Source organism: Triturus cristatus, chromosome 1_2 (genome assembly GCF_964204655.1).
Source record: "Triturus cristatus chromosome 1_2, aTriCri1.1, whole genome shotgun sequence".
Classification (NCBI taxonomy): Eukaryota; Metazoa; Chordata; class Amphibia; order Caudata; family Salamandridae; genus Triturus; species Triturus cristatus.
Window position 1 is genome coordinate 139,295,771 of NC_140580.1, and position 27,203 is coordinate 139,322,973.

At 45.6% G+C, this 27,203-nt stretch overlaps 1 protein-coding gene across 1 annotated transcript in view; it reads right to left on the reverse strand.

The window, feature by feature from the left end:
* Nucleotides 1-27,203, reverse strand: part of VWA2 (von Willebrand factor A domain containing 2) — a 270,127-nt gene that overhangs the window by 17,174 nt on the left and 225,750 nt on the right. The window contains exon 13 of the mRNA XM_085603290.1: nt 2,210-2,332. Coding sequence (XP_085459416.1) covers nt 2,210-2,332 — 123 coding nt within the window. The remainder of the gene's footprint in view (nt 1-2,209; nt 2,333-27,203) is intronic.

The following is a 27,203-nucleotide window of genomic DNA, read 5'->3' on the forward strand; positions in this document are numbered from 1 at the left end:
ATTGTAGTCAGCCTCAAACTGCGCCTAGGTCCCAGTCTACTGAGACCACTATCATCGTCACTTTGTGCTTCTTGGTGGTATTCCTACTTAAACCTTTAAAATGTCATATCTCCATTCCCCCTTAATGGATTTTTGTCATTTTGGAGTAATTTTTGTTTATTCAATTTTACTCTATTTTTCTAATTCGGTTTGGGATTTTAATTGTTTTGCATTTTGACTTTATTACTGTTTTGGTACTGTATAATTACTTTACACATTGACCTGTTCTCTACCATAGCTACCAGGTGTTTGGGCTCAGATTAATTTAGTGACTTTGAGGGTTCATCACCCTCCTTGAATAATGATCCACTTTCTTAAACCCTGCCATGGATAAAAAATAAAAAAAAAGTCTTCTTTGGGAGTTTGCTTTAGAAAAACAAAAATGTATACAGAGCATGCCAAAAAAGCATTATAGCTTCACAGCATACTTCATTGCCTTCAGTGCTTTAACTGTGCCGGTAGATGTTCTGAAGGCAGAGAGATCCACCCCAGGTACAATGGGGATTCTATAATATGGCGGACGCTCTTCCACTGGTGGAGCAAATGCAGGGCCTTCACTGCCCTAGCAGGTTCACAGGCCACCCACCGCACTTTAATTACCACTTTAGTATTTTCTGTGTTTCTTAGGGGTAACACACCCAAGCCCCATTTCATCTCACTCTAAATGTTGCTCAATAATTGTGAGAAAATATGTTATTTTATGGAGCACACAGCAAATTATTTGACCCGATACGATCTTGATCACTGTAATAGGGCATTCCCTGTCAAAACTGGGCAAAACCTACAAAGAAACTATGAAATTGTGTGCAACAAGCTTAAGGAGGAAGAGATGGAGGACAGACACAAACTAGTATAAATAATTGGAGCAGCTCGGACTGGTGTAAAATAAAGAGGAATGCTTCAATGCAATTTAAGGTGCAGAAATTATAGAGGGGTAGATTTACTAAGCTTTTGTGCCATGTTTGCGTCACAAAAGTGACGCAAAATCTTTTTTTTGTAATTTACTTTCCAGTGCCAAACTGGTTTAGCGCTGGAAATAGCGTAAAAGTAATTCGAAGCAGCGCACTGCGCTGCTTCGCCTTACTTTGCACCATGGGGGCGTACCGAGGGTGGTGCATGGGTGTTCCCATGCAGCCACCCAAGGTGGCTCACGCTAAACCCAATTTACTAAAAGCAGTAGATTGGGTTTAGCGTGAGAAAACTGCTCCCTTTTCAACTAGGCGCAAAGAAGGAGAAATGCTTTCATTTCTCCTTCCTTTTCCGACTTTGCATGTGTGCTGCATTGTGCAGCATGCATACAAAGTGGGAAAAGCTTTCCCTTGTGTCGAGCATAGTGCTTTGTACAGGAAGGGTAGCCTTCCTGTACAAAACCAATGCTGGACTCATGCACACACCCTAGCGCTGCACCCTAAGGTGTGTGCATGGTGCACGTCAGCTGTAATCAGCGCCGGAGCAAGGGAAACAGGAGGAGATAGCCATATGTTTGAAGATATGGCGCTCTCCTGCTCCCTCCCTGTCGTGCAGCGCAGCCTCGCGGGGGCCTGCGTTGCGTTGCGCGACTTTTTTGTAAATCTTTCCCTAAATATCATAACCTCTCCCTCAAGAATCAGCCAGATGAAACAGACAGCAAAAAGAAAGAGCAGCTCACTACCATGGAGGTTGGTTTGAACACTTCCACTGGTGTACACCAACCTTCTCTCGACCATCTACAATGGTGGTTCTGCTGCTAAATGATATCTTGATTATGAGATTCAGGCCACTGTGATCAAGATGGCCGACACCATCAGATCTAAAGATCACTCTAATAGAGGAACCGGTGTGTTGCCTGGCCGCTTCTGATGGTGTTCAAAAGGCAGAGGCAACAGAGGGCCAAATATACCTTTAAAGCATAAAATAATGGTTTGACGCGAGAGAGCGCATGGCCAGGTGTGAAACAAAGTTTAGATGTGTGTTAAGGAGTCAGAGGTCCATTTTCATTGGAGAAAAGCAGAAAGTATGGATGGGACCATACACAATAAACCACAAGTGAGTGCTCTTCAAACGCTCCCCTTCCAGATCCTGGAAGGGAGACATTTTACTCCGCACCACTCCTTCGCTTTCCAAGTTAACATAAACCCCGCCTCACTCGCCTCTTCTTCTTTTGGCTGGTTGTAAATAAAGAGGTACTTACTCCTTTCACAGTGGGGGCCCTCCCAGCCTCGGCAGTCGCAGCGGTAGCTTCCATTTCGAAGAATGCAAACTCCTTCATTCATGCATGGGTTGGGCCTGCACAAGTTCACTGGACGCTTAGCCTCTAAAATAGAAGCGAATGAAAGTTACTACAAAAAAGAGAACATATTAAGGAGCTTTAGTAGGGTGGAAAACGTTTTAGTTCAGTACACATTGTTATAATAAATTGAGACTTCATCAGGCAAGTAATAGCCCGTGAAGATACTGTCCGAGTCGTGCATCAGCTCAATACCAAACAGTGATAAAGACAAAATGTCTGGCTTGGTTTAGGCATGTGTTCTTTGTTGTAATGGCTGCATGTTTTTGTATATGTATGAACGGGCCAATAGAAAACACGCATACAGGCACCCATATGCATACGGGCAATTTCAAGAGATATGCACACACTATGAAGTCAGACATCACACATGGGCACCGGGGTGGGCAAGCCACCAACATTTTCATGTTGGCTGTGCTAAAAGTAGGGCCTAGCCACGGGCCAAGTCATCAATTGACATATCATGTAAATCGTACAATAGATGTAGTGCTTAATTTGAGCCAGTGGTTGCAGGAGACCCGCCAGCACTTATTTTTCCTCACCAGACTTTCACCCAGAGCAAGACCGAGGAAAAGACACAAGGGGGAAAATGGAGGAAGAGAAAAACGAGCAAAAATGTGCTAGAAGGAAAGAATGGGGATTTTAAATATGGTGGGCGGTGGAGCAGATGCAGGACCTTACCTGTCCTAGCAGGCTCGCAGGCCACCCACCATAAACCAAATTACCACTCTAGTATTGTCTGCGCTTCTTAGAGAGACTAACCACAAGCACCATTTGAACACTTGATCTTGCTCAAAATGTTGCTCAATAATTGTGAGTAAACATGTTCTTTTAAGGACCACACAGCACATTGTTTTAGGGGATAGGGGCTGGGCCACTGTGACGGGGCCTTCCCTGTCAAGGCTGGGCACAAGCCTGAACAGGAGTCAGCAGGAGTGAGGTAAAGAGGAGGGTGGGGGGGCTGGTGATGTATTAAAGGGCCATGGGATTTAATCAAGACTAGGCTGCCTGGGTACTCGGCACCCGACCTTCGATACTAACAAACAAAACTTTGGGCATCAGTCCTTTTTGTATTACAAAGTAAGTCCTCAATAAATGAAATGTAAAAATATGAGAAGGCATTTTTCAATGAAGTTAAAATGTTTGTGCGGGACTAACTGAACTGATTCATTTGTATCCGTTTCAAAACTGGCATTTAGGAAAATATGTTCCTTCTCTGAAACCCTGCTGATATTACAGACCAAGTTTAGAAGAGGTATACTGCTCTTTTCTCCACATGCCATTCGTAAAACCCAAGCACAGTGCACCTGCCCAAGGGTACTCTACAGTGGATGGATTTATGATCCCAGCGACCCTCTTAATCCACACACGGGAACAGGGTGCGGCGTGCGCACCATAATCTGATCGCATAACAGCTGGCAAACATGTATTTTCGTAGCAGTCTACCCAGGGGCGTAGCTTGGTCAGTAAAACTGGCGGGGGGGGGGGGGGGGGGGGGTGTACTCAGATTTCCCGACTATCATGCTGGAATAGAATGTTAAAATACATTACACGACAAACAGAGGGCATGAGAGGGGCTTAAATGGCTGGGGAGAGGAATGCGGATTGGTATGAGTATTAAGTGAGAGAAACACAATATTTTGTAAAATTACATTTTTTAGGACATGCAAAACAGGAGATGGGAGAAAGAGAGAGAGAGAGAGGTTGAGAGGGAGAGAATGCAAAAATCCCAGGTGAAATACGACAGTCACCTCACTAAAACCGACTAAAAGCACCAATACCCAACTATTCATAGGAAAATACATTTATTAGGGGGGTGAAACACCCCGACCCCTCCTCCCCCCCCCCCCCCATGAAGCCACACCCCTGAGTCTGCCCTGTACAGGCCCGCTGGTGATTTATGAGCAAGTAACTGTGACACAGTTCCTCAGGCAAGTGCTTGGATATCTTCCAGCAGGTCACATTGATTGCTCTTTAGAGACACAGACACACCTGTCGGTTTCATGGCCTAAACCTGAGTGCGATAAAACAGCAACGTGGGTGTGCGCTTTAAGCAACGAACATAAAATAAAGTATTTCAGAAAATATCCAATTAAGATGAGCAATACATTTTGGCTAAGGAACACGTTCTATTTAAAGAAGGAAGGGGGAGGGAAGGAAGGGTGGTAAAAGAAGGAAAAAAAGGAACAGCATGCATGGAGGGCACAAGAGGAAGGGAAGAATGGGGAGGAGGAATAGTAGTGGGTATGTAGAGAAGAAGAGAATACGAGAAGAGGGATTACTAAATATGAGAAGGATGAAAGAGAGGGAAAAGAAGGCACCGAATAGGTAAACGTGAAAGGAGGGTGAGATGGGTGATACAGAAACGAAGAAAGACAATGTGAACAGTAATTTTACATCAGATGTCATCTGTTGTTCTTCTCACCTCAAGCAACGCCCAATCCATCTCTCCTCACTGCTTTCTTTGACCCCTTTCTCTGTGCCTGTCCCTATCTCTCGCCATCAGTCTTCCTTCTCTCTTCCCTCTCGTTTTCTATCGAAATACACACACCCTGCTCCACTCTCACTCCACACAAACACACACCTTCCACCCGCTGCTCCCAAATCAAGTGTAGGTGGATGTATTTGATGCTCCAGCTCCGAGGAATCAGAGGAATCTACAAATAAGGGAAATTGGGTTGAGCAAGCTTTTGGTGGAAGGGGAATTTTGGAATCTGTTGAACACTTTACTCAGGAGTGACATAAAAATGAAAATAACTGGACTGTGTACATTAAGATAAAGAAAACAAGCAGGCAACTCCTTGAGCATTACTGAAAACTACAATTGTAAATGCCATAGCTGGAGTTTTGTTTTAATTGCACACACCCTTTCGACAGATGGATCTTTGTTAAGTTCACTCCATCTAGAGGAGCCTATTCACAAACTGCATTTTGTAGTACACAAAGTAGTAGTACTAAACACGTACTACAAAATTCTACTCCCAAACCTGCCTATGGATACCTCCACCTCGACTATCTTTTCTGGGCAAAGCTTTTCACAAACACAGATAAGAGCTTTTGTAGTAACCGTGGGAGAGACCAGAGGTAAAGACTGAATAATGTGAATAGTTAGCATTAGGATAATTTAAAGAGGGGTTGAGGAATGGGTAAGGGGGAGGCTTACAGTGGGATATGCTAATACAAACACCTACCCACAAAAGAGAAGACCATTGCTATTCATAAACTAGACTTATGTTATCCCAGCCTTGAAGGTCACAAATAAATGGTAAATGTACTCCATACAATATTCAGTTGCATTTTTAAACTTATTAAAATTGTGAGAAAGTGGATTATTATTTGGGGTGGATAGTAGTCCACCACATGTAATAATGGCACTATTCTTTTTAAGTTCAGTAAACGTTACAGTAATTTAAACTTGAGCCCAACCCCACGTAGCTGTGGCACAGAGCAGGCAGGCTTAACTTAAGAAAATGTGTAGAGTATGTAGAAGTACCAAAACCATTTACAAAGTAAACACAACACAATTAAAATCCCACTCCATTTTATAAAAATAGAGAATATTTTAATAAACAAAATGACACTAAAACAACAAAAATGGGAAGCAGTTGAAATAAAAATCGGTGCGGGTGGACGTTGCCCTCCTTTGTCAGGACCTTCGTAATGTGGCTGGATGGATGTGGCTGGAGGGAGCCCTCTCCCACTGGTTTGTTGTGGAGCGAGCACATCGGGCCCTACTGCAGCTCCATCCACCAGGTGTGCCCCTGCCCCCCATGATAGCCAGAATCCTACACTATTGGGATCGAGACAACGTCTTGCGAGCGGAATACACCCAAGAAAAATTGTCCTTCCAATCAACCCACATTATGATCCTCCCCGATTACACAAAGACAATCCAGAAACAACATTAATCTTTTGACGTGCTCAAAAGGAAACTGAAGGAAATGTCCTTGCAATAAATGTTGATTTACCTGGCGAAGCTGAGAGTGATCTACACATCCAGCGCTTACTTTTTTGAAGTCCCTGAGGTTTAGGAGTGGACTGCAGAAAAGCAAGAACTCTGATGCCATGACCCTCTGGGTTTGGCCAATGAGGAGACCTTTTTGCCAATCACCAATAATACTAAACTGCCTAAGCCATGCCGACAGCCAAAATCCCAGAAAGGACGCAGACAGCGTAAATACTCTCCTGAATCCTCTGATACGGACCATGGTCACTCCCCAACAAAAGGGACAATCCATTCCCCAAGTGCGGCCATCTCTGGTGGGGACGGATCCCTGCAGTGATGGATGCTATGGCCATGGCATATCCACAGACCTACTCAGAGATCAGGACCCGGAATTGTGAATACAAACCTATTTTCTAATTCACTGGCTGACCCTACACCATGAATCGTCCAGAGGCAATAGGCATACAATCCTGCACAGAAGAAGGTCCACCTCCAATGCCCCGAAATGTACTGTGTTGTGTTATTTGGGTGTGTCAGTGTGACAGATACTTCTACGGTGGAAGTGTGGGGTGGGCGGCTGCTGTTTTTGGGGGGGATAGAACTGTTTCAATTTTTTATTTGTTTTAATCTTTTGCACCAAGTTATCGTCACACGCACCCATGACCATACACCTCAGGCGTTAGCCAGCTTCCCCACAACCAACTTGGCTGACTTTCAGCTATTATCTTGGAATGTCAGTGGCCTCCTGGATCGCTTAAATGCACAACGGACCTCAACTTTGTTAAATGGCACTTGCCTAGTATAGTATTGCTGCAAGAAACCCACTTATTAGGTTCCAAAAGCCCCTTCCTGTGTAAATTCGGTTTCAACCATTTCTTCCATGTGGGCTTTAACAGTGGCTCCAGAGGAGTGGCCATACTACTCCTCAAGCACTTCCCTTTGGTGGTCACTCCAACTATCTGTGACACACAAGGCCGCTATACTGGGGTGGTGGGGACACTAAAAGGGAAATCATACAACATATCTAGCGTCTATATACCACTCCAACTACAGGGACAGACCCTCAACGATCTTGCAGATCTGGTCACAGAACTGTCAACTGGGGCAGCAATCCTGGGTGCTCACTTTAATGCCAATCCGAACCCAAACAAAGACATGTCAGGTTCCCCCACCGGAAGCAACTTGGATACGTCCAAGGTGCTTGTGTCCCTGGATTTTTGTGACGGTAGGAGGTGTGGCACTCAGGAGGGAGGGTATACATGCATACATCCACTTCAAAAACCCTTTCACCTTATACTTCTGTCTGCCACTGACATGATACACGACAGTCACAAACATTCTCCCTGAGTAATCTCTGACCACTTACCTATTACTCTCCATGTGGGGATCCCTGAGCACCATAAGCGACCACACTGGCATCTTAATGCCTGGTTCCTTGTAGATGATCAATTTACAGACCATCTAGCCACAGAGCCCCACTCCTATTTCGAGATAATGATGGGTTGGTCACAGAGGTAGGCACCCTATGGGCAGCCAGTAAAGCCACAATTAGAGCCATGAAGAGGGACAAATGTAGCCAAATGAAAGAGCTAGAAAACTGTATCTTACAACTGGAGACCAGGGGTGTTTCTAATGCGTTCGATTACCTCTGCCGACAACTCCAATTTGACAGGACCTCACTGCGACAACTTTCATTTAATGAGGCCTGCCAGTCCTGGAGGGAATCCACCTGGTGCATTTATGAACATGGGGATAGGAGTGGTAAACACCTTTAATGGTTAGCCACCAGAGATGCTGGTTCCAATTGATCCCCTCTATTATAGCCCACTCAGGGCACTGACTACAGACACCGACCGAGATAGCAGAAGACTTTGTGGGCTATTATAAATGGTTATATGCCCACCAGCTGTGGCCTGTCCGGGAACAATCCAGCCCACTTCTCAACGAGATACCTCTACCACAGCTCCCAAGAGCTCAGCTGGAATACCTTGACTTCCCCCTTACAGAAGACGAAATAATGTCCACCATGCATGTTATGAAAACAGGGAAGACTCCAAGCCCTGACGGGTTTCCTCTTGAATGTTATTGTAAATTCAGAGACATTATCGCCCCACATTTGCTTGAGGTCACTAAAACGTTTTTTCTCATCTGGCAAGAGGCAAACTGATTCAAGGGATTTACCGCTCTCTTGTTTATAATTTCCCAGAGACGCTCGAGGCACAGGTTGGAGCAGTGGGTATGTATTCAAGATGACACTGAATAGTGAGAGGCATGTATCGCCCCACAAAATCTTGGCCCGCCTGCTGTTGATCCAAATACATTATCTACATATGACATCCCTTACACCGCAGTGCCTCCGGTGTGTAGGCATTCTACCCGAGCTCAGGTGTATTCGCTGTTCACTCCTGGAGGCGTACTTCTTTCTTATGGTATGCCAGTGGCCTAATGTGGCATACTACTGGAAGCTAATCGCCAAACCTCTATCCCGAGTCCTATTGAACTGTCACACAAAATTGCTCCACTGGGTCTCCTGGAGTATGTGTGCGGGGTTGGGGATTTCACACAATAGTGGGGCTGGCAACAATGGTCATCAGAAGAGATATTGCATGCAAATGGAAGTCCCGGAGCCCACCAACACTATCCAAATGGAAGTCCGGTAATGACTGGTGTGCAAAACAGGAGGAATTTATTTACATAGCCACAGACTGGCCCCACAATATCACAAGATATGGGAAATATGGTGGGAATACTATGGCCTGGCAAACCTGCCTGGAGGCACAAACCCTTTAATGTGGAAGACCCATCAGAAGACACTTGAGGAATGGGGGAGGTGCAATGTGACTTTACTCTGGTTTTGTTATGTTAATGTACTTGCATACTGGAAAACCAATCAAAAATGCCTATTATAAAAAAAGACAAACAAAATCAATAAGGGGAACCGGAGATATGAATTTTTAAAATTTGAATGACATTTTAGGGCCAAAAAGCCTCAAGTGGCAACCATAGGAAACTGGTTGCGCTACACAGGGACAAAGGTAAAGTTTAAGGCCAACCGTGATGGAGCGTATGTCTGATACAAGGCCCTGGTAGGTCCCAGTCAAAGAGTTACCTTCAGACTTACAAATATTTTGGGAGAAAAGGTGGTCATTGAAGAGTCATCGGCGGGGCAAGCTGCAACCTAGATCAGAGTCAGGGCTTGATAAAGCTGGGTTGCTGAAGAGAGGGGTCTTGGTGCAGTCATCTATGAAGGTGGGAATGTTCCCAGAGGTCTTAGTCTGGTGTCCAATCCCAGGAAAGTCTTGACATTGTTGGGCTTTGGGTTGGTGTCACACTCTGTGAAGTCCTCTATGTTCAGACTTTAAAACTTTCCTGGAAGTCAGATCTCCTTTAGCAGGACAAACCAACAAGTTGAATCCGACCAGTGGTTCAATGGCGGTCCTGGTCTCCAGATGGTTCTTCAGGAAAAAGTTAGCAAAAAGTTTATACGTCTCAGCTTTTGTAGTTTGGGAAGGAGAAGAACACTCTGATACTTAGCTAAGGGCCCTAGGACCTTAGGGACAGCATTTAGGGGCCATGACCCACTCCATTAGAAGCCACTAGCGGGGTTCAGAGCAGGTCCAGTTGGAATTGGTCAGCTGGGCTCTTCAGGAAAAGGGGCTTCTTCCAGCTTTTATGTCCCTGTAACGTAACGGGTCAGCCAACTGACCCTTGGAGTCCACTTCCCAGTTCTGTGTAGAAGTGGGAGCAGGTCCAGCCCTTTGGGTTCTCCTCACAAGTCACAACAGCAGTTGTAGTCCTACTTCTGTCTTCCACAGGTCCTGAAGTGTTCTGAGGAGGATGCTGGGGTGCCAAATGTATGCCCAGGGCCAGCCTACGGATGGGGAAACTCCTGGCCAGTCCTTAATCAATGGGGTAAAAGTTCCCCTGGGGGCCTACCCACTTTTGCAGCACTTCTTGTTTGTTTTACTGTAAACTACAGTGTCCCTCTCTATCCAAAACCAAAAAGACAAAACCTTTCTTACCCTGTGCAAAAGCTCCCTGCCTCATCCAGAGGTGTGACTATGATAATGAACATGTCCTCTCTTGTGGTCACTCAAAACCAGATCTGGGGGCAGCTCCCCTCCGACTGGGAGTGGTGCCTAGTAGGACAATAGAGAGCACTGGCCCAGGTGTGGGCTACATTTGCCAGTGAGAGGGTAGGTGTCATTTGAAATTAATTAAGTTCCTGGGCACAACCCAGGCGGCCATCCTGTCAGGGGAAGGTCAACCCCTCTTCCTTTGTCTCAGCCCTGGGAGCCACTTAAGACCTAATGAAGGAGCCATTCAACTACTGGGTTACTACTGGTCAACACCAGGAGACCCGTCACACAGGCACTTGTCACCAGCAGGCTGAACTACGGGAACACACTCTACGTAGGAATCACCGCACGCCTCCTGAAGAGACTACAGACAATACAAAACTCAGCGGCAAGACTCATCCCTGACCTCCCTAGACGGACCCACATCACACCCCACCTCAAGAAGCTACATTGGCTCCTGATCCACAAGAGATGCCAGTTCAAGATGTTGACCCATGCATACAAAGCCCTGCACAATGAAGGACCAGCATACATCAACACATACATAACCTTCCAACAACTGAGCAGACACCTAGGATCCACCTCCCTCTTCACCACAGACACCCCCGGGTCTGCCGAGGCAACAGCAGAGGACACTCCTTCTGACACCTAGGGACCAAATCCTAAAACGACCTTCCCCTGCACCTCAGGACCACCTCATCGCTACGGCAATTCAGGAAAGTATTCAACACCTGGCTGTTTGGATGAACAGATCACCATGAAGCAGCGAGCAACCCCAAAATACTAAGAGAAAAACCCCTTGTGACCAGATGGCCCCTCATAGACCACAGAAAAATAAAAATTGTTTTCTAATTTTGTTTTATTTATAAAAATATATATATATTAGTAAATCACTTATTTTTGTTTGAGTCAATCAATTTTTTCATAAATACAAATTTTTGTTTACATAACACTTTTTTTCATAAGGACAGTTTTATATAACATTGGTTATACTTCAACCTATGGTTGACGAAGCAATGTAATAAACCGAAAACATACAAAAAATATAAATAACAAGACAAGAGAAGAATATTTTGCATACAAAAATCAATAATACAAAACCAAACAATACATAGACAGTTACGCCAATCAATACACAATTGCGCCGACGCGCGTTTCGGAATCTTCCTTCCTCAGGGCGATATTGGTATTACATGGGCGAAAGACAGAAAATAAATAAAAGAAAATTTTTTTTACAACAATTAAACAACATAGATTAACTATAGGCCTCGTCAGAAACAGAATTTGCGATCCTGCGTTGAAAGATCCATCCAATGAAACCAGGGATGGGTACAATGAGGAGGTCTTCCCGCAACATATGGGGCAGCCAGGAACAGAGGTACTGGGGCTCTTTGTCGTGCTCGGATCAAATTTAGTCACGCTGAAGGCATGGAGTTCCAGAATACACGTATATTCCTCCAGTCAGATTACTGCCTTATGTATTTTAAAATTCTAAGTCCTCACAGTTGAGGTCCTATGTCTGCTTCCAACTGATCAAAGTCCTCAAAATGGGCATCCTTTTATATATTTCGGATATAACGCATGGAGTCCGAGTGCGCATTTGATTTCACCCTCTATAAGTCCCCGCCAGAAAGTAGTAACTCCTGCCAACGGATAGCTCTAATTTAGTTTATCTTCATTGAATGCCGGAACAAATCTCCAGAGTAGAATTCCTCGTGGTCCCTCCACAGCGAGCAACCCCAACACCTTGAGACTCTCATGAGTAATTCGCCGCACTTAACAAATTCTTGATTGATTTGATTGACAGAGAACAGTGGTAGAAAGACATTTGGCTCAGGCAGAAAAATGACAGCTTTCAAAATAGTATTATAAAATCAGACTTGACCACTAAGTGAATTTTAAATTACTAGTTAAAAAAAGTCCTTGAATCATTTTTCTAGCTATCACCAAACTAAAGTTAAGCATTATAAGGTGTTAGAATGTAACCTAGTGCTTTGCTAGGGGAGAGCTAGCCTTGTCACAGTAAAATACAACTTTGGAGGGTTTTCACTGCCAGGACATGTAAAATACACAAGTCCTGTTTTTTAAATACCCTGCCTTGTTGGCAATTACGGCCTATTTTAGGGATGTCTTATAAGTATCAAAAAGAGAGACTTGGGCCTGGCAAAAAGTTTATTTAACAATGGCGAATCGTCCGTTTTAAAACGGTCTACACATGCTGCAGGGCAGGTCTGGAATTTGCATTGTCCCTTTAGTGGTGGCACAATAGGTGCTGCAGTGAACTTTAGCTTACAGGCCCTTTGTACACTTTTGCAACATATACTAGGGACTTACAGGTAAGTTAACTATGCCAATCAGGAGTGTAGTCAGTTTCCACATGCTTTAGGTGTCAGATCCCATGCACTGAGTCTTTGTTTGCAGTGTCCTAGTGCGTCAAAAACACAGCAGCATCAGTCCAGAACAAATGGGGTGACCATACAAACAAGCATTGGCATAGCCAATAGGTCTCGCTTTTGGGACATTATAAGTATTTAGTTATGCAGCACAATATCCTTGGTGCAACAACATCAACTGTTGCATGGCTAAACACTTATAAGGTCCCAAAAGCGAGACCTATTTGGCTATGCCAATGCTTGTTTAATCACGGATGTAATTCGGTGTTTTGGCACTGGCATAGAAAAGGGCTTGGGTGTATAGGCAAGTGCTGCGGTGGGTGGGAAAGTGCTTGGGTGGGTGGGAAAGAGCAGACTGCGGTAGATGAAAAGTGCTGGAAGCAGACGGCTAGAGGAAATAAGGTATGGCAGGAGGATAGATGGGAAGGCAAGTCAGGGGCATGTGCTACGGAATGCTTCTTCTATACCTGCACTCACGCAACAAATGGATTGCCACCGCTTTACAGATGTATCTGTTAAAAATTGCAGTTGTGGATAACAGCATAATAGGATTCTACAAAAACACCAATGCAGTTCAGAAAAAGAGGAGCTTGTACTGACATGGACCCCCCTATATCTGCACCGATGCAGGAAGAAACTTTCCATGCTTGGTAAGCAATAATTGAGCCACGTTTATTCCAATAATGAAATCTACTGAGGCATGGATTTGCAGGTCTCATAAACACATATTTAAACAAGGCCCGTGCATCTTGCGTACACTACCTCCAATCGGCTTTCAGTACCATTTGTATTGCCGGGAGATGCCTTTCTGACGTAGTACGGAGCAGTTGGGGCAGACATCACAGGAGAACCCTGACCAGACCACCAGCCTGACAGCTGCAGTTCTGCAGCGCACTCCTGAAAATAAATCGGGTTAGCCTCAGTAGATTGTCTATACCAAATAAAGAGGACAAACGAGCAGATGGGAAAGCATAGTGCTTACGATATATGGTGTCACAAGGCTCCAGCAGCACCTCCCCGGCCCCTTCGATGCTGAAATGCCTCATGCGGTGACACCGCAAGCCCGGGAGTTGTGTGCGCGACCCAATTTTTTTTTTTAAAAGCACGCGAGTGGTGAGCGAGTTGTGTGTGCGCACCCGCGCGCAAAAAGGAAAAAAAAAAGCACGCCAGTGTTGCGCGCGCGGCAGCAGCAAAAGTGATCGTGCTACAGATGGCGCTTCGGGCGCTGATAGCTGCCGACTGCGCACGTGCATGCGCACGAGCACGCAAGCTTTAGGCCCCAGTGGCAGCACTTTCTGAAGCCCTTACTAAAATTCTCGGCTAGAGCAGCACATGCGCTGGCTCAGGCGAGACCTAAATAAGAGGCATTTTCTTACAAACATTATTTATATAAATGTAAACAATATTTGATTAAATTGATGAAATATGAATTTAAAATAAAAATGCTAGTGAGGGTGGTTTTATTTTATCTATTTAAAAAATAACATTATAAAATAAACATTGTATTAAAAAATAAAGAAATAAAGTTAATTAAATATATTACATTATTTAATTATGAATAAATTATATTTATTATGAAAAGTTAAGGTGTTCCAACATATTATTTCATTAGTTCTAGGGTAAAAACAGTATTTTACATTACAATATTTAATTAAAAATATATAAATATTATTTTTTCCTATACTTACCCGCAGGAAGCTCTACGCCACAGTGGCGGAGAGCTCCACCTATGTCGGGAGAAGTTACTCATAGTAACTTTACATTCGTAAACTCACTTTAAAATGTCTCCATACCCTGAACTGAGGGGGTAAAGACATTTAGGAGTACACTTAGGTGAAAATCTACACTCAGAAATGGTGAATAGTGAAAAAGTGTAGACTTCGACTTTGGTACATTTTCCTTTGCGAGTAGGGCCCACCAAGTAAAGGTGCTTTCCTTTGCAAACTCCTTCTTATATTCTATGGGAGTATGGAAAAGCACCTCCAATGCGTATGTACAGTTAACTGAACACAAAGGTGGTCAGTGTGTTTTCACTCCTTCATGCGCAGTAGATTTTGTCTAGCAGTTTATGGTTTTTGCCTGTACAAACAGGGACTAGGCTGGTAGGGACTGAGCCCAAGGCTTTACTGGAGCTTTCCAGGCTGCCAGATATCTAAGCTTGAGCGGAGTTCCGCATAGGGCAAAACAAACTCCGCTGCACTGTACGGAGCTCGGAGTGCGATAGATAAATGCCATTTGCGGTGATTTTTAGTGCCAGGTGCTTGTCCGCACTGTGCAATAATCGCGAACGGCATCATGCACAGTGCAAAAGGGCGCTGCTTCCTTTCTGCTGCTCGAGTAGATTTTTACTCGAGCAGCAGCTTTCACAACGCGAACGGACGGTTTCTCAACGTGAACGGTCGCATGCATACGCGACCACTTGCAATGAGAAATCTGACCACCCACGTTGAGAAACCTCGCCGGGAGGTGGATTTTCCAAGCTCGCGCTCACCAACTTGACGTCGACGAACCCAAGTGAGGAAAAAAACTCGGAACTCCGAGGTCTGCATGTAACACGGAGTGCGGAAAACTCCGCAAACTCCGTGAGCGGAGCGGAGTTCACCACCCAGACTTATAGATATGTTGTTGTTCTAAACCTGCACACGTGTTGGCCGCGCATGATGGGCAAGCCCAAGCCACACATGCATACTCTGTTTTAACTCTAACTGGAGACTCACACCATAGTCAGTTTAGTCAATATTTAATAATTTGTTCTTTGCTTATTCATTGTTTTCCTTTAACGCAGACATTGAATAGACATCAGAACACCTTACAAAGGTAAAAACATTTCACATTGCATAGAAAAGGGTTAGCTTGTTTGAAAGGGGTGGTGCATTTCTCAAAGAGAAAACGCTTGAAGTAGAAGGAATGATGCAGGTGTAGAGAGGAGAGGGTGAAATCTAAAATAGAGGAAATGCTCATAAGCATCACATGTCGGTGCGAGTGGCAGAGATTTATGGGACAGGAGCGGGTTGGTAGCCCACATTTTATTTGGAGCATTTAGAAAAATATTTACAAATACTTCAGAAATAGGTTATCTTTCATTATATTATGGAAGGATGGGAATGATGGATGAAGTGTGCCTAGTAATCTCTTAAAATGTTATTACATATTCTGGGAGCGAATCTTGTGAAGGGGTAGTTTATAGTGGGGGTTTTAACATACCTGGCTGACAGGAGACAAAGTAAACTTTCTACATCACTCACGGGACACTCAGGACAAACCTATTAGCAAAGGTTCTAAGATCATCCTTCTCTCATCCAAGCAGCCATTGTCCTATTGCGGGATGTGACTCTGCTCAACACTGAATATTGTAAATGTGTCACAGAATGGACCCAACCTTTTCTAGATCAACTCGAAGAATTGCACATCTCTCCATCCATGAGCCAGGAATAAAAATTATCACAGATTCAGAGGCAGCTCAAACAATACTATTTAAAGATAGTTTTTTTAATCTGGTTCTATTACCTAACTTTTCACACTGCCCCTGAAGAGACATTTATATGACATCCCTTACATAATTCTGGGGCCATATTGCACAAAGTGTCTCAGGAGTGCAACGGGTGTTTGCGCCCGCTTTGTGCGCCCCCGGGGCACTATGGTATTACAGAAGGGACCACAGATGCGTGTGTGGCCCCTTTGTATTACTGATTGCACTGGTGCACATTAAGCGCTATCTTCAGGGGGTGTTCCCTTATTTGCATGGGTCACGTCCCTTTGCGTCTGTGCCCTCGCCGTATTACAGACACGGACGCAGAGGCAAAGAAGCTCTCAGAAGGCACACTGACAGTGCCCCATCTAAAAGGTGGCGCATTGTAAGTGCGTCCCCTGAGAGCAGCCCTCTGGAGGGGAGAAAGGGGGTCCTATGGACTGACTGCACCAGCCTGCAAGGGGTTCCCTAATCCCCTTTAAAAGTGCAGGCTTCAAATCAGCCACTCTGTTTTTCACAGGAATGCGTTTCCCCAGGGAAACATGAGTTCGTGGCTGCCTTGAGGGCAGCGCATTCATTATAATACGGCGCATTTTCCTTCATTGCACTGGGCACACCATTTAAAAGGTGCGCCCAGAGCAATGAAGGAATATGTGCCTCATGCATAATGCGGCCCCTGGAGCACTACCCTTTAACATTTAGTACACTTCTAATATCCTTTGTAGATCTCCCCGGATACCCCATGGTAAAATGCTTTTGTTTATTGAAACTCACGAACAGACTAAGCTATGAAGCAGTGTGTGATGTAGGAATGTGAGACATCTTGGACGCGCTTTATCCTGCAGCTGGACTGGCTCTCGTGATGCCCAGAGCGTGTGCCCTGATAAAACAGAGTAGCAATACGTTTGAAGTAAAACTCTTCTCACCCAATAACATTTTTAAAGAAAGTGGAGCCAAATTGTACAGTTTATACTGAAATGTGCAAACAAATGTGCCACTTCAAAGAACAAGGTCTTTACAGGCAGTTAGGAAGAGGCCCGAATGTCATATTTTCATGTTTCCCTTAGAAAGCCCAACCCTGAACAGTAGTCTTGACAGTATACATACTGCAATCATTTTTTAAAACATATCCGCAAAACACTGTGGCCTGTTATTCACAAACTCTGATTGTAGGCTTGCAACAAAAGTGTGAGTAACATGTCTCCACCCTCAGAGCAAAGCAATAGGCTTGCTCTTGTGTTGGTGGGTGAAATCCCTCCCTAAAAGCCTCCCTGGCCCTTCCTAAACACCTCTTACTCCTACCTGATTCCATCACCTTTAGGAGAATCCCTGCCCCTTGTCCCTCTCAACCCCAAATGTCCCTCCTATATTTACAACTAAAACTTATAATTATGTGTGGGGAGGCTTCACAGTCGGGGTAGAGAACTCCGCTCAGATAAGTATAGGTGGCACTTACATTTTGTAGTGCTACAAAAAGTACTACAAAGTGGAGTTTGTGAATCATGTCTTCAATATTCAATACAATTTCCTTAAAAATTGTTACCTTGGGGAAAACCATCTCTAACCAACTCTCGTTAATTATAATAAGAGTCAGCAGGCCTGTTCTCCTTTCATCTTTGCAGCATCCCAAAAAATGACAGTCAATTTATCTGGCACATTTATGAACGGCAATTTGGTACTAATAATATTCTAAAAAGATATTAACCTCATTTTGAATTAACGTCATTTGCTCAAAAAGCCCATTTCTCTTTAATCAAAATCAGTGATGTGTCCACGAGGTGTCAAGGCGTCATCGCAGCTCCTCAGCGGTCAGACAAAGGAGGCTTTTCTAACCTTAAGAGGGGTGGAGCGCATACCGAGCATCACCGGCTGCTGGCGGGCCACCACCACTGACAGCAACCTCAGCTCGATGCCCTTGTTGGGCAGATATAATGAGGAACTATTATATAATGATGGCGTTCAGAGGTGGGTCCACTTATACAGCTCTTTCATGTCTGGTCATGGTTAGAAAGGCCACATTCAGCAGCTGTCTCTGGTGTTGTGCACGGGTGTAAGCGGATCAGAGACCAAACGAGACTGAAATTAAGAAAATAGAATTAAAAAGAGATCAGGGCAAGAAAAGAACCATGATTAAGGGGAATCAGTTGCGAAGCAGCTATCAGTGGATTCATGTTAGAGGGGATCCTCACAAGGCTGTGCATGGCCAACGATGCAGAGCGGGTGGCAAAGAGATGGGGCACACTGGCGCTGAATGCCGCAACCACACAAGAGTTAAACAAGCATTGGCATAGCTAATAGGTCTGGCCTTTGGGACCTTATAAGTGTTTAGCCATGCAACACTTGATGTTGTTGCACCAAGGATATTGTACTGGATAACTAAACACTTATGAGGTCCCAATAGGGAGACCTATTGGCTATGCCAATGCTTGATTTTTTTAAAGGACAAGCAGTGCTATCAGGCACCAGATGCCACTTAGTCCACCGCATCCCTCGTAGACGCTGCAGCCATCTTTAAGAGAGGTAGAGAGAGGTAGAGATGTAGAGAGAGGTAGAGGTAGAGAGGTAGAGGTAGCGAGGTAGAGAGAGGTAGAGTGGGAGAGATGTAGAGAGAGGGGTAGAGAGAGAGGGGTGGAGAGAGGTGGAGAGAGGTAGAGAGAGGCAGAGAGTTGTAGAGAGTGGCAGAGAGGAGAGAGATTAAAGGGGAGAGAGAGGGTGAAAGAAGGGGAGAGAGTGAATGAAGGGGATATAAATAGAATGAGAGAAAGTGGAGGAGAGAGAGAGAATGAAGGGGGAAGAGAGAGAGGAGAGAGAATGAAGGAGAGAGAGAATTAGAGAGGGGAGAGAAAGAGAGATAGAAAAAGAGAGTGGGGAAAGCTAAAACAATGCCAAAAAGAATTTTCAGGGACACCATAAATAGCAAATTAAGAATCCAAATACAGACGCACATATTTGGGAACCCCGAATAATCTTAAATACTGCCATGCAGCGCTTAATTTGAGCCAGTGCTCAGCACCGGCACTTAATTGGTTTCCGGTGCTCGGCACCTAATTGTCAACACCATACTTAGAACAGTCTACCACATGGTGGCGCTGCTCATCTAATTTAGAGATGAGCAGAACAACGGGTGTCTAGGAATACAATATACATTAAAATTGCTAATCTCTGCCTCCCCAGCCATCCTTTAGCTTTAGGGACCTGGAATATATTCTGAACTGTTGCATTTTCATGCGAGAGAGATAGTAGTTGGTTTGGCAGCGATGACAAGGGTGATGGGTGGTTCAAGCTGCAGTGGCATCCTTGTCAGAGCCCTGGCACTTAATATTTTACAAATTAAGCACTGCTGCCATGTAAAATGCAGCTCTGCGTGTCAGTGCCTAGTGACGGATCACGTGCCTGGAATAGCTCACAGAGGGGGTGAAAGGGCGCCACAGAGAGAAATTCAACAAAAGGACGTGAACAGATAACCCAGGCTTTTGATAGAGGGGGCAAAGCTAAAACAATGCGCCTATTGCCTGTCTGTGTGAGATGCGCCGTCTGTTGTTCCTGTCTATGTGAGATGGACCCTCTGTTGTTCCTGTCTGTGTGAGATGCACCCCCTGTTCCTGTCTGTGTGAAATGGGCCGCTTGTTCCTGTCTGTGTGAGATGCGTCCTCTGTTGTTCCTGTCTGTCTGTGTGAGAAGCGCCCTCTGTTGCACCTGTATGTGAGAAACGCCCTCTGTTCTTCCTGTCTGTGTGAGAAGCGCCCTCTGTTCTTCCTGTCTACGTGAGAAGCGCCCTCTGTTCTACCTGTCTGTGTGAGAAGCGCCCTCTGTTGTTCCTGTCTGTGTGAGAAACGTACTCTGTTCCTGTCTGTGTGAGATGCGCCCCCTGTTCCTGTCTGTGTGGGATGCGCCCTCTGTTGTACCTTTATGTGAGAAGCGCCCTCTGATCCTGTGTGTGAGAAGCGCCCACTGTTGGTCCTGTCTGTGTGAAAAGCGCCCTCTGTTGCACCTGTATGTGAGAAACGCCCTCTGTTCTTCCTGTCTGTGTGAGAAGCGCCCTCTGTTCCTGTCTACGTGAGAAGCGCCCTCTGTTCTACCTGTCTGTGTGAGGAGCGCCCTCTGTTGTTCCTGTCTGTGTGAGAAACGTACTCTGTTCCTGTCTGTGTGAAATGCGCCCCCTGTTCCTGTCTGTGTGGGATGCGCCCTCTGTTGTACCTTTATGTGAGAAGCGCCCTCTGATCCTGTCTGTGTGAGAAGCGCCCACTGTTGGTCCTGTCTGTGTGAAAAGCGCCCTCTGTTGTTCCTGTCTGTGTGAGAAAAGCGCCCTCTGTTCTACCTGTCTGTCTGAGAAGCGCACTCTGTTATTCCTGTCTGCGTGAGAAATGCCCTCTGTTGTTCCTGTCTGTGAGATGCGCCCCCTGTTGTTCCTGTCTGTGTGAGATGCATCCTCTGTTCCGGTCTGTGTGTGATGCGCCCCCTGTTCCTGTTTGTGTGAGATGCGCCCTCTGTTGTTCCTGTCTGCCTGTGTGAGAAGCGCCCTCTGTTGTACCTGTATGTGAGAAGCGCCCTCTGTTGTTCCTGTCTGTGTGAGAAGCGCCCACTGTTGGTCCTGTCAAGTGGGAGAAAGAGTGAGAGAAAAGAGAGAGCAAGAGGATAAAGAATAAAGGGCAGAGAGAGTGAACGAAGGGGAGTGAAAGAGAGAGAGAGAGAAATAAGGGGAGAGAGAGTAAATTGAAAAAAAAAATTGACAGAGTGCGCAAACCACAGCGTGAATGGCCAATAAAAAAAAATGCAAGAGAGAGCCGTGCACAAGTGAATTAGAGAGGGGACAGAGAGAGAAAGAGAGATAGGTAGAAAAAGAGAGTGGGCAGCTCTGCGTGTCAGCGCCTACTGACGGATCACGCGCCTGGAATAGCTCACGGAGGGGCGCCACAGAGAGCAATTCAACGAAAGGACGCAAACAGATAACCCAGGCTTTTGATAGAGGGGGCAAAGCTAAAATAATGCGCCTTTTGCCTGTCTGTGTGAGATGTGATGTCTGTTGTTCCTGTCTGTGTGAGAAGCGTCCTCTGTTCCTGTCTGTGTGAGATGCGCCCCCGTTCCTGTCTGTGTGAAATAGGCCCCCTGTTCCTGTATGTGAGAAGCGCCCTCTGTTCTACCCGTCTGTGAGAAGCGCCCTCTGTTGTTCCTGTCTGCGTGAGAAGCGCCATCTTTTCTACCGGTCTGTGTGAGAAGCGCCCTCTGTTGTTCCTGTCTGTGTGAGAAGCGTCCTCTGTTCCTGTCTGTGTGAGAAGCGCCCTCTGTTGTACGTGTATGTGAGAAGTGCCCTCTGTTGTTCCTGTCTGTGTGAAAAGCACCCTCTGTTGTTCCTGTCTGTGTGAGCAGCCCTCTGTTCTACCTGTCTGCGCGAGAAGCGTCCTCTGTTGTTCCTGTCTGCGTGAGAAGCGCCCTCTGTTGTTCCTGTCTGTGAGATGCGCCCCCTGTTGTTCCTATCTGTGTGAGATGCACCCTCTGTTGTTCCAGTCGGTCTGTGTGAGAAGTGCACTCTGTTGTACCTGTTTGTGAGAAGCGCCCTCTGTTGTTCCTGTCTGTGTGAGAAGCGCCCACTGTTGGTCCTGTCAAGTGGGAGAATTAGTGAGACTAAAGAGAGAGCAAGAGGAGAAAGAATAAAGGGTAGAGAGAGTGAATAAAGGGGAGCGAAAGAGAGAAATAAGGGGAGAGAGAGTAAATGAAAAAAACAAAATTGACAAGAGTGAGCAAACCAGAGTGAATGGCCAATAAAATAAAATTCAAAAGAGAGCCATGCACGAGTGAATAAGTAATGCTGATATTTTAAAGCACACGCTTGTTGTGTTGGAACGCTGACAAATGATATAATTTAAGACAGATGCCTGCCTCGGGGAGCCATTTCATGTCTTCCTGTTTCTGCCTCTCGTTTCAGGAACTTTTGTAATTGCCACAGGATCTGTACCTGTGTAGTGTTTTAACGCCTGAACCACAATGGCAAGAGCTGGATTTTACTGAACAAATGCTGCGTTTGCAATACAAATACACCCGCATACGTGCCTGTGTATGCATTTCTGGATGTATAGAAATATCAGCGTATGCATAATGATATCGATGCACAGCAACGAGCATGGCTTAAGATTTAGATAGCCGAGGTTGGTTGCAATTTTAGTTCACTCAGGATGTAAGGATATTACAAGCAAATGGAGGAAAGCGTAATTGAGGCGAAACGGATGTAAAAAAAAAAAGACAACAATTTGCGGGTTTTTAGATAAAAACACACTGCTGGCACTGCAATCATGTGTTTGCTGGCCCGGGAGTGGTGCATGCATGTATGCCTGCGTGCGCAGTCTGCTCTTTTTCAAAGCACATACTCGTGCTTGTGGCGCGCCGCTGCACGCTCCCTCAAGGTGTATGCCGCCACAAGCACGAGTATGTGCTTCGAAAAAGCGCTGAACAACGGCTAAAGGTCCTCCCTTGCAGTGTATGCGCGCTGCCTAGGCGAGACCTAAAAATTTCCCTTTTTTTGCTACTTTGATCTGCTTTAAGTCAACAGGGGCTACCCCAGTTCCTTTGTATAAGCCATGGAGGTTTGCACTACCAAAGAGCAGCTAGCGCCCAGAAGGGGAAGTTTGATGAATGTATCCAGGAACCTTCAGGGGTCCAGTGAGGCCTTCCTGGTGTGGTTGATTGTATGGTCATATTACATCTGTACAGTCGGAAGTATTGTGGCGGGAAAAAGGTCTTATACTATTGTTCGTTAATGACACACTATTACTCTCACTGACTGAGCTATCCATGCACTTCTTTTTAAAGGTTTTTAAAAACTGTTTTGTACATAAGCAGTTAACTATAAAAGAAGCAAACAAAAATATCCTGAACTGAGGGAATACCCCATGAAAAATTAACAACATTTTGACTACCTAGGGTGCAATTTGAAATGAGGTTCTGGTGGGTACCTCAGAAAGCAGTGCCGTCTTCAAACATGGAGAACAGGGGACTCCTATGTGGCAAGGATAGACTGGTGGCAGATGGTGGAGTGCTATCTTGCAGGGTTTAGCAAATGAAGGTGGCAGCAACTGTAGCTGCGTTACATCAAAGTTGAGTACATTCAAGGGGCAGAAAATTATTTTCTGAAATCTCTTCTGGGTCTGGGCCTACCTGCACCCCTGCTTTAATGCATGGATGTTTGGTTTGCTCCATCTCTGCCTGTCATCCTCTATTCTATTGGGTTTGACTGCAAAGAAATTAGGTGGCCGATACCTGTCTTGAGTCATCTCTAGATGTACCATCCTTACCAGGTCACAATAGGTGCCATTAGTTAACCAATGCATAGGGATTCTTGAGGGAAACCGGCTACAAAGACCTACAGGCAATTCCAACTTCAATAAATGCAAAAAAGACAGTGGCATTAAGGACCAATATCGGCAGTGCAAGTGAGAATACTTGCCAAGAAGAATCAAGGGCAGGTCACTGTTTTGGAGGTGTTAATATGACTGGTTTCAATCATACTTTAATGTGGTTACTCTGTAACTGTGGCATACCAGGGTTTATATTACAGACAGAGCACCTTGGTTCTTGAATGCCTGGGGCACTAGGTCTAATATCTAGGTCTAGGTGTGTTAAATTGAGATAGAGTATGGACCTATTTGCGTCTGCGCCCATGACCATATTACGGCACAGGCGCAGAGACAAAGTAATTCCCTCATGTGCATGGGACCATGGTGTGTTAAATTGAGATAGAGGATGCCGGTGGTGAATAGTATGCAGCAAAACGATTCTGCTCTGAGAATAATGATGGATATTGTAACAGTGAGATGGGCCGTAAGAAACCATACTGCACTTCATTCTGTTTTTCCCTAAATCTTGAAGCAAAAGAAAGAAAAGGTTGATGCCTCCTCATAAGGGCAAGGGTGTGACACCAACTTTAGTGATGTCGTGGAATATTGACAGGATTAACACACAGGCCTGGACTGGGAAACCAAAACCAGCCCTGGCCAAAATGCTCAACCCAGCCTGCACCCTTGGTCCGCTTGCTTGATCTCACTCTTTCTATCCATTCTCTCTCCTCTCGGATCACTTCCTCTCTCCCTTCTCCCTCCATCAGTCTATTTCATCTTCTTCCTGCCTGCTGAAATTAACCTGATATGGCTGGGGAAAGTGACAGAGGCACCAGGTTTTTCAAAACCTTCCTCCAAGGACTCCTGCTCATCAGGGAAATGCCCAATGGAACAGAAGGCCTGTCTGGTCCTGCTGACATAGCGTCGATTTATGTTACCATTGCATCATATATTTAATCTGCCATAAATGGTAATAGGAGTAAGTACAACGGATACATGAGCACAATGTTAGGATATATGAGGGTACATTTTTAGGTCTTGTCTACTAGACAGTGTAAGTTTCCTGGTTGCGAAAAATTGTCAGCTTACCATGGGCTTGGTGCCCGCTCACTGCTTCACATTGGTTGAGTTTATGGCCACTCATAATTTCTTTTTATTTAACGACTTGCTTTGTCCATCTTGTGTTTGTCCCTTCCCTGGAGCAACGCATCTTTCCGAGTACAAAAACAAAATCAATGTCCTGAGCAATACTCATACATTAACACTGTGTGGACTTAATATTTGTGTTAATGTATGAGTAATGCTCAGGACATTGATTTTGTTTTTGTATGTCATATGGGTGTAGATGTGTCTACACTCATTTAACAATGCTGGGTGGTCATTGTTCAATGCCCTTGTGAGCACTCTCATAAATGAATAAAGTGAACTATTTACATTAATTTACACAGGTGCATCAAATTGCACAATCAGTACCCTACTACCTGTTAATCGTTTAGCATCTTTCCGAGTACCCTTGCACTGTTGACTTTCAGGAAAGTACTTTTTTCTTTTTGCTTAAGCACTCCTGAGACGGCGTGTGTTTTCCAGCTGCCTCCTTCTTGTGCTTCTCGCTCACCCTCCAGTTGCTCTCTCTCGTCCATCTATTTTTCTTCCCCCTTCGCTACACGCTGCTCTGTTTTGTTTCATTCTACTTAGGTACTCCACAAGTGCACGTGCATTGCTGCTGTGTCCATCCTGTGTTTCTCTCCTTCCACACAGTGTTGCACTCTCTCGTTCATCTGTTTATCTCCTCCCTCACCGTGGCTGCGCTCTAGCATCCATGTGCTCTACTCAACCTGTGTGTGTACACTGTGGGGTATATTCACAAGAACCTGTGCTAAACATCACCAAAACATGCTAACGCAACTTTACACATCGCAGCCTATCGCGGGAAAATAACTCTGTCTCAACATGGAATTCATAGCAAGGAGGTAGCATGCGATAGCCTGCCGATACCACGGCCAATGTCCGCGATGCAACCACCTCAACCGAGATAAAAACACAAACCACAACACCCAAAAACGTGCGCTGAGCCCATTCGCGATGAGGAAAGCATGGAGAAGCACCGCCAGGCTGCGAGACACACACGGCAGGCGGGAATAAGCACAACCAAAGCCTGAAAAAGAATGACAAACCAAACAGAAAACAGCCAAGCACAATGGAGGCAACCCAAGCCAGCAGACAACCCCACAAGCCACAGTGGCAACAAAACATTGTACATGGCAGGCCATCGTGGACAAGGTGAATGCAGCCTGAAAGCGGAGGAGGATAATGGCAGAAAAACAGAACATCCGGAATGATGCGAAACGCACAAACAAGCAGAAACATGCCAACAACAAGAAAGCAGCAATGCACACCGGAGGTGGGAGGCCAGCGCCACACCAGGAGCTGGATGACATGGAGGAAATGGTGTCCACCACCTCAGTCTGGAGATGGTGGCAGGACTAGGGGCCCTGAAACTGCCCAAAACAACAGACACAACAGCAACAGGGAGAGGAACCAGCAGAGACTGGGGGGACTGGGGGAGATGGGCACAATGGCACACATGCACAATCAAGCACAGCACAACTGCAGACAAACCATGCCCAAGAGTAACAACACCAACCAGGATCACAGGTCACACACCCCGGCAACATAACACCACTGAACAAGCACAGAAGTCAAAACCACACTGCCTGAAAGGGAGAAGGGTGAGCAAAATCTGAGCAGAAAGGACATCCCACACACAATGCAGCATACACACATTGGAAGCACAGCACCCCAATCTCGAACACAATGTCGTACAAACACCAACATCTGCACCACCAAACACAGGACACAAGTGCACCGGCCAGTGGCTGAGAAACGGCCATACGCATCTGGCCAACCAGGAAACAGGGACATGATAAGGCACAAGTACAAACCCACCGCCCTGATGGGGTAGCAATGCACGTATGGCAGGCAGCCAGAGAGTCCTTGACACACACATTGGCATACAAATCAAGACACAACACAGTTGGAAAGTGAAAGTGCGGGAACTTTATCAACATGTGCTTGTCAGTATAGACAAGAGAAGTGCCGCGAGATGCAAACCAATGCAGCAGCATGTCTGAATAAGGAACGTAGGAAGGCGCCCACGTCCACCTCGTGGGAGTCTATCACCAACACAAGTCAGTGCCAACCCCCGTTGGTTGTCCGCCCAGGGATCATGAGTCCAGGCCAATGCAGCCATGTCTACTGTCGACATGGGACCAGATTCACAACATGCAACCATGCGTCTGGACACGTGCAATAGGTCACATCCAGTTGTGGCTGCAGGTACCTTGTCACTCGTCCATGAACGCGAGTGCAGCAGCATAGGCCAACATCTCCAGTGAGCTATCGTCGTCCACCACATCTGACATGTCGTCGACGTAATCCATCAGTGACCCGGACAGATGTGCTGACTCCAACCACTGGACCCAATGTGCACCAATTGGGTAGTGGCTCAATGTCCTCACTACACACGACTCCACATGCAATCTCCCAGGTCCAGTTTCCAGCCTGCATGCCAAACATCCATGCATGCCATAGCCAGGCATCACGGTGACACTCCTGGTCGTGGTCCAACAGGGGGTGCACACACACATCGAATTTCAGGTCAGCTACCATTACGTTGGAGAGGC